At 29.6% G+C, this 8,216-nt stretch overlaps 1 protein-coding gene across 1 annotated transcript; it reads right to left on the bottom strand.

Annotated features, from left to right (window-relative positions):
- Positions 1 to 1,151: 1,151 nt before the first annotated feature.
- On the bottom strand, positions 1,152 to 8,216 carry LOC130828110 (calmodulin-binding protein 60 B-like). The gene is made up of 7 exons (XM_057693914.1): positions 8,081 to 8,216; positions 7,402 to 7,471; positions 4,993 to 5,036; positions 3,433 to 3,929; positions 2,561 to 2,721; positions 2,289 to 2,457; positions 1,152 to 1,629 (listed from the first exon to the last, which is right to left on the bottom strand). Exons 1-7 carry the CDS (start codon positions 8,146 to 8,148, stop codon positions 1,367 to 1,369), a joined length of 1,272 nt encoding a protein of 423 aa, XP_057549897.1. The 5' UTR covers positions 8,149 to 8,216; the 3' UTR covers positions 1,152 to 1,366.

Here is an 8,216-nt window from a genome sequence, read left to right on the forward strand (position 1 = left end):
ATTTATTGTTTATAATTAATTAGTTATCGATATATTTTATAATTGACAACCCACAGATTAATTAACATCACTAAATCAATATCATAAAATTAATATAATAAATTAAAATATATGAAAATATTAAAAATTTGTATAGTAGGGTATATATAAAGTAGGAAAGAGAAAAAATAAGAGGATATTTGAATGTTGGAAAAAATTTAAAAAGAAAAATAATGAAAATAGTAAAATATGATATGAATAAAAGAGATAATAATGTGTCAAATGAAAAAAAAAATATATTTAAGAGGATATAGCATTGTACATGTTCTTATGATCTACACTCAGATAGCACTTTGGCTCATGGTGCCTGGCGCCTGGCGGTACACAGAGGGAAAAGGTAGTTTTTAAAAACTATATGACCGACCTCTTAGGTATAAGACTTGTATTGTCCTTCGGGAATGTTTTTACGCTGCTTTTGTGGGTTACTCCTCTGTCCTTATAAATCCAACAATTTTTTTTTTTACATAAAAACAAAAAAATTAAATATAATTTGTTAAAGTCATGGAATATTTAAGAAATAAAAAAGTTGTGAAGTCATCCTTAAAAATTGAAATATGATTGATAAATTTATTAAAACAAATTAAAACGAAAAAAAAGCAAATTGAATAGGGGCATATAATACTAAGTGGCCAAATGAAGCAGAAGTGTGTTGTGGTGGGTTGGTGGCTAATACATAGAGAGAAATAGGTTTAGGAAAGCCTTTGAGTATCTTTCTTGTTTTAGTGATTAAACTCCATTTAAACTCTATGAAGAGAGTTCAAGCTTTGTGAGTCATATTTCATTAATATATTGTTGAATAGTTATTTAAATATATGCCTATTGAGGGGAGGTGTCCAAGGTACCATCATAACTTGAATTCTTGCATATTTTTATAATGTTTTTTTTGGTTTATTTGATTACTTAATTATCGTGCTTTGTTTTTCTTGTTTTTTCTTTCTCCTTATTCATCTTGGTGAGGTTAAAATCCTTTCATTTCACTTGATACACCACACAATGGCAAACAATGTACTAGTAAAGTCAGACAAACCTACAAGAGGTTCCAAATAATAACACATTACTCTAAGTGGAAAAGTAAGTCGTAAAATTATCAACATAAAAAATGTACATGGTTGGTCTTCATATATAGTTTTACATTAGTAATGCAAGTTTTATTATGGTAGTATTTTACAAATGAAAGTGTTTAGCTCAAATGCCTAAGGTACTGATCTACACTAACAATCTTAAAGTCTTAATTTGAAAAGATTGAAAGCATCTATATGAATTAATATATCAAATATCATATAGCTAACTATAACAAGGAAACCTTCTCTTCTTTCGGAACCTTTTCTCAACCACTTTTGGGGTTTGGAATCCATGAATTAGAGGGCAACATTCCTGTGTTGGAATCATAGCCATAACTAACCAAAAAGTCGTTGTCTTGTTCCACCATTGCGGTTTGAGCCTGAAATGTAGTAGCGGGAGATGGTGGTACTAAATAATCATCAAGATAGCATGAAGGGACATGGACATTATCATAAGATCCTTGTAACATGTTTTCAACCAAGCAATTGTTCTGTTCATAGATCCCTGGCATTTGAATCTCTTGTTCTTCTGTATACACAAACAAAACAATTGAATCTAATAAAATTTAGAGATTTCATTATTCAATGTTTTTGTATGAATAGCTATAGAGTATACAACATATTTTGGTATTATGCTATTATTATAAGCTCAAGCTTTTGGTTGAGTTGGTTTCTTGTCATGGTATTAGTGGCCAATGTGACTAAAGAATCACAGAATTGAATCTCATCCACTTCAAAAAGTATATGTTGTATGTTTAACGGAGCGGGTCGACCCACCGGGTCACATTTAACGAGTCATTAACGGGTCGGGTCAAGTCGGAACATTATAGGAATTGGTTAGAAAAAGTTTTACCACTTTTTTTCAAAATATTTTTATATGATATTATTATATACATAGGTCAACCCAACGGGCTATAAAATAGAATAAAATATTATTATATGAACTTTTTAAAAAATGGTCAAAGTGGGTTGGGTTTAAACAGGCTTTGACCCGCCTGGGCTCATTTAAATTTGACATGACCCCCTTGCCCATACCCATTTCAACTTTGACCCGACCCGATCTAGCCCGTTTTAAAATTTTAGTTGGGTAGGTCACTGACAACTCCATGATATGCTATATACTCTGTGAAGCACGTAAAACTTAATTTACATCGTCCAATGATCAGATCGAGTTTACATTCTTCTTACCATTAAAACAAGACTGTGGCATGTCTGAGCATGTATTGATATTTTGGTTGATAATACTACCACAAGGGAAGTTAACTTGAGCACATTCACTCTTATTTATGCATGTTGGTACTGTCAAACATGCAGTAGCCTTTTGAATTATCGCCTTGAGCTTTGTTGGTGACAGTATCTGCAATTTATACCAAAAAAAACTTAAACAGTTGAGAATTTATTTTTTAGAAAAAAATATATATATTAGGTTTGATGTTTAATATGTAGAAAAGTATGTTTACTTTGCGGAGTACAGATTCGTCATTGTCATGACATGTGATCAAATCCTTCACTTTGAAAATTTCATGTGCTTCCAATCTTTGGCAGATCTTCCCATCTTTTGCTATCCCGGACAAACGCCAAACTTCATCTTCAAGAGATGGGTTGTTACACTTTTGATAGTCTATACATATCAAGAACAATCTGATAGAATTTAGAAAATAGGCCTCGGACAGACGACAATCCAAACAAAGAGGAGAAGTAACCCATAAACAGATTCTAAGGAGATTCATTACAAAAAACAATTGGTAGTACTGAAAGTTATTCCTAAGTTTATAAAGTGATATAACTTATTTCTTTTTTTCGATGTGGAACAACTCACATGCGAATAGTAATGTGCACTTTAAGACAATCAATCATATACTTCTATCAATCACTAGTTTATAATCCTCAAAATGCATCCAACACTAATGCCCTTGACTGATAAAAAATTGCATGCTCGATCATATTACATATAAAATTCTAGAGCTTCAACCATAAGCTTAAACTGAAGTTCAGTGTGACAAAAAATTACGAACTTGAATCTCATCCACCCCTCAATTAAAAGTGTAATATTTAGCGCTAGGTACGAGAAAGAGCTATGTTGCATCCACACTTCGAGCCCGAAAGGCTCTTATGTGTGTGAAGAGGCTTGTTAAAGTATATAACATATTATAAGACTTTAACCATCAGTTTAAGTTTTCGATTGAGTTGTTTCATTAGCAAATTCCTACTAATTCATGAAGTATTTCTTATAAAAATGAATATTAGCCGAAGTTGTTGGCTCAACTAAAGACTCTTAATCCCAAAAAATCCAGGTGGGCTGTATTTTTCATATAAAAGAAGATACACTTACTTTCTCCACGACGATCCTTGACTTTAAAAGGATTGCTAATTCCTTCCCTCACTAGGTGTTGTTCTTCACCATTCATTTTAGCACCTAACCTAAACATCTTGCTTCTCCCCCAACTAGAGTTATCAGTAAACACAATATCCTCAACAAACCCAATCCCATTTTGCAAAGAAATGGAACGATGCCCATTCAACAATGGTGGGCTTTTCTGATACCTCTTTGATACCATCTGTTTACAGAACATTTCTTTTGTCCAACTCTCATGTTGTTCTGGGTCGAAATCACCCTTAACAACTACAATTTCTACCTTTTTAGATGACAATGGACCATCTGTAATTAGTTTCCCAGAAATTGTATCTAGTAACTGGATTTTAATGGGTGAAGGCCCCTCAGCTTCAACTTTTTTCCCGGTGAAGATCTCGCGAGGTAGTTTGGTTTCAAATTGTAGCTTAATATGTCTTGATTCGGATTGCTCATTCTTATCACTTTGCAATGGTGACCTGTTTGGAAACAAGTAATTCATTTCAAATTGTAGATCTTAGTCAGAAAATTATAAAAGAAGAATTTGAAAATGGCGTGGTTTGAAAAGTCATTCTCAAATTATGTATTGTAACTACCTTTAAAATAACAATAGTAGAATTGATTCAAATTCAAAATTGAATTTCATTGATTTGCCAAATGTTAAATTTGAGTCAATTCGCCAAATATTAGTCCGATTATCTCTATATTTATATTTTTAATTCTTTAAATCTTGTCATATTAACATATTGCCATATATGTTACACTTATAGAGCCGAGGAAATCTTTGGCGCGCTCTCTTTTTATGAATATTAGTATAGAAATTTGTGCAATGCATGAATTTATTAATTTGAAATATTTAAAAATATAACTTCAAAAAATGATGCATGTATATAATACATGACTTTTTTAAAGCAAAAAATATATACTGATTTAGTTTAAAGTATTTATCGATTACATTAATTTTTCATTCAATTACATATATCAAATTCAAGGTTTGGTATGTATAGAATTGCTATAATAAATTATATAAATATTTTACATAATTTAGCTCTAATATCAAAAAAATTAAAATCTAAATTAGGTAAATATTGTCATGTTATCAAATATCATTCACTAATATAGTTCTATTTGTTAAGGCTCTCATAAGGATGATATTTGTTATTTTCCAAAATTTTTTTTAGTATATATATATAATGAGCGAGATATAATGAGTATAATAATAATATGTTACACTCTAGACTCTAATATATCCTGATATTTTTCTATTAAAAATTGAACTTTTTTTTCATATTTGAACTTTTTTATTGAAATTATTATTAAATATAATTTAAAATCTGACTTTTGCTCAAATAAACTTATTTTTGAACATAAAGTATTATTTTATGTTGTACATAAGAAAATCATGGTTTTGATCGATTGGTTGTGGGTTTTTCCAAGTCAAAATTGTCAATATTTTAATTGTCAAATTTCACAAAAAATAATGAGAAATAAATATAGTATTTGTATAAGACTTAAGAGTAAAAGTAGATGGTAAGTACTAACCAGAAGGATGAGAGTTGAAATGCGTGCTCGACTTCCGATCGAACCTATTATTTTAAAATAACATATTTAACACCAATTAATTTGAATTAAATAGTTTCTCGAAAAACATTATTCGTCAGCAGTTTACGTGAAAAAAATATAAATCCGATAAGTTTAATAATTTAGGCTAAGTTGAAGATCAAAAAACCTAAAAACTTAGAATATCAAAATTGGATTGATCCTCTTGTTTATGAGTAATCATAGGTTCATTATACGAGAAAAGGTCACATTATAATAGCCATCTTGCTCCCTTAATGATGATCAAGGTTGATCTCCACTTACTGGTGAATGCTAAGAACCATTTTCTTAATGTTTACTAAGTTTATTTATTTATTTATTTATTTATTTTAATGTTATTTCAATAGGATTCAATCTAAATGTCTAATGCATTTTGTGTTTTGATTTGTTTGATTCATGGCCATTCCTAAGGGTACTTTCAGGTCTAACCGCGTAGGACTCAGCATTAGTTTATTATTATTATTATTATTATTATTATTATTATTATTATTAGTTTTATATCAATAAAATATTAATCGTATTATTACATATTAGTATATTATCAATCGTATTAGTATTAGTACATTATTGTTGTATTAGTGTATTATTAGTAAAATATTAGTTGTATTAGTTTATTATCAATACATTATGAGTCATATTGGTAAATTATTAGTTCTACTAGTAAATTATTAGTCATATTAGTATCATATTAGTCATATTAAAAAAGTGTTAGTATATTATTAGACGTATTAGTACAGTTTTAGTCATATTAGTTTATTATGAGTCGTATAAGTATATTATTGGTCGTATTAGTGAAATATTACTAAATTACTATTCATGTTAGTGGAATATTATTAGTATTACGTTATTAGTTGTATTGGTGTAGTATTAGTTTATTCTTAGTCGTATTAGTTAAGTTTTAGTTTATTATTAGTGGAATTAGTTTAGTATTAGTAGTATAATTAGTATAGTATAGTTTATTATGATTCAAATGATTTAGTATTATTCGTATTAGTGTAATATTAGTATATTATAAGTCGTATTAGTAAAATGTAGAGTTGTTTATTGGCGAGCTAAAATAAAAAAAAGAAAATCTATGGTCACGATTGAGCCAAAAACACATAATTGTAAAAGTAACTATGTTACACAGAAAAGTAACTATGAAATAATTTTTAAAATGTTCTTAATTTATAACATAGTATCCTTTTTGTATAAATAGTAGAGCTGTTCAAAAGTGACCCGACCTGAAAATCCGATCAAAAACCGAAAGTAAACCGACCAGAAAATGTGTTCCTTTTTTAGGTTTATCGAATCGACATTACCCGACCCGAAGCTATACCCGAACCGGTTGACAACCGAAAATGGGAAAACTGAAACCGAGCTGTAACCGATTATTCTAACTGACACGTAACTGTTAACCGAAATTACTCGAACTTAATAATGACCGACCTGAGTCATGTCCGACCGAATCATGCTCAAAACCGAACTCGATCCGGCTAAAAGCCTAAAATAGACTTAACCCGAACGAAGTTTAGATCGAATTGTTGTAAACCTGAACCAATTTTTTACATAGAAGTATGATTGACTCATATTCAAACATCTTATTAGTTATTCTAATAAAGTCATAAATATTTTAATAAAATAAATTTTATAATTACATGGTTTCATATATTTAGAGTTAATAATCAATGGTCAATGTTTATTTAACTACTTTTAATCGAATTATATGAAAATTGATAGAACTTTATAATTTTAATTTCTGGTTAAACAAGTAAAAGTAACAATATAATAATGATCACTAATTGATTTGCATTTTCACTGTTTTGCTTTAAGTAAAGGAACCTTATCATCAATTAAAAAATGACTAACAACTTAATCTGATACTGACTCGATCAATAGTAATTAGTAATTCGCAATTCGTAGCCGAATTCTACTTGAAAAATACCCGAACACGATCTGTACCCGATAAAATCGAACCAATTATTAACCGATGACAACCCGAGACCGATTGAAACTCAACACGTACTTCAACCGACACCGAACTGATGCTAACCCGATAGCTCGAATAACTAATCTTCAACCGAATCGTTACTAACTGACCCGACCCGAGTATGACCCGTCGCAACACGCATCCGAAATATAACCGATCTGAATACAACCGATCCGAATACAACCGAATCGAATGACACCCATCCAAAACCGACCTGATTACCCGAATGAACACCTCTAATAAATAGTAACAAAACAAAATCAAACAAAAATCTTTTTCATCATTCTCATTTTAAAATCTTTCTTATTTGATCATATATATATATATATATATATATATATATATATATATATATATATATATATATATATTGTAAATTTTACCATTTTTCGAATTTCCTTCTCCACGAAACTAGAATGTTTCTGCACCGAGTTGTTGTCTTTAAAGAAATACCTGGCACACAAATTTTAGAACAACGTACATCAAATTAAGTACATCCCAATAAAATTCTATTCAAAACTAAAACCCTACTTTATTTATATACTGAACATGGAATAAAAGTAGACGGTTGCATTAAAGTATCAAGCTATCCAAACTGCACACCTAAAATAGCATTCAACCACTTAATTTTTCATAATCAACAAAATATTCATATTTAAAAGGCGTGACAAACGAATGATAACTTATAGCTGATAGTTACGTTGATTATAATGGCTGATTTGACCAGCTAATATTGATTGGATTAATCAGTTAATTTTAAACCCCTGTTATGAATAACTTGTTGAAAAATATTTTATTCATATTACAACAATAACTTGTTTCAACCAGTTAATTTACCATACATTAGTATTGGATGGTTTGACCACCAACCCTCTATTTACATCAAAATAAGCTAAAATTGTCTAATAAACTATTTTATCAAACACTCCCTTAAAATATTATTATATTATACTTTAAGAATCAGATGGTGTTTCACTTGGATTCGATTCAAGCTTCGATTCCTCTAGTCCCGCCCATCCCTCAACCTACTTTGTATTAAAAAAAAAGCATTATCTTACTTACTTAGATATCTTAAGCTGATGATTTCTTTGATGATTGCCCTCCTCATTATCTTTATTTGACTCCCTCATTATCAGTGATAATTTAAAGAATCAACTGGAAAAATAAAATTGCATATAATTAGTTAGAGAGAATGTAA

This window comes from Amaranthus tricolor, chromosome 12 (genome assembly GCF_026212465.1).
Source record: "Amaranthus tricolor cultivar Red isolate AtriRed21 chromosome 12, ASM2621246v1, whole genome shotgun sequence".
Lineage (NCBI taxonomy): Eukaryota > Viridiplantae > Streptophyta > Magnoliopsida > Caryophyllales > Amaranthaceae > Amaranthus > Amaranthus tricolor.

Coding starts and splice junctions, on each gene's coding strand:
- LOC130828110 (XM_057693914.1), bottom strand. CDS start 8,148: ATGAGGGAGTCAAATAAAGATAATGAGGAGGGCAATCATCAAAGAAAT. Junction 5,037..7,401: donor AGAAGGAAATTCGAAAAATG/GTAAAATTTACA, acceptor TTAAAATAATAG/GTTCGATCGGAAGTCGAGCA. Junction 3,930..4,992: donor TTTCAACTCTCATCCTTCTG/GTTAGTACTTAC, acceptor GTTTCCAAACAG/GTCACCATTGCAAAGTGATA.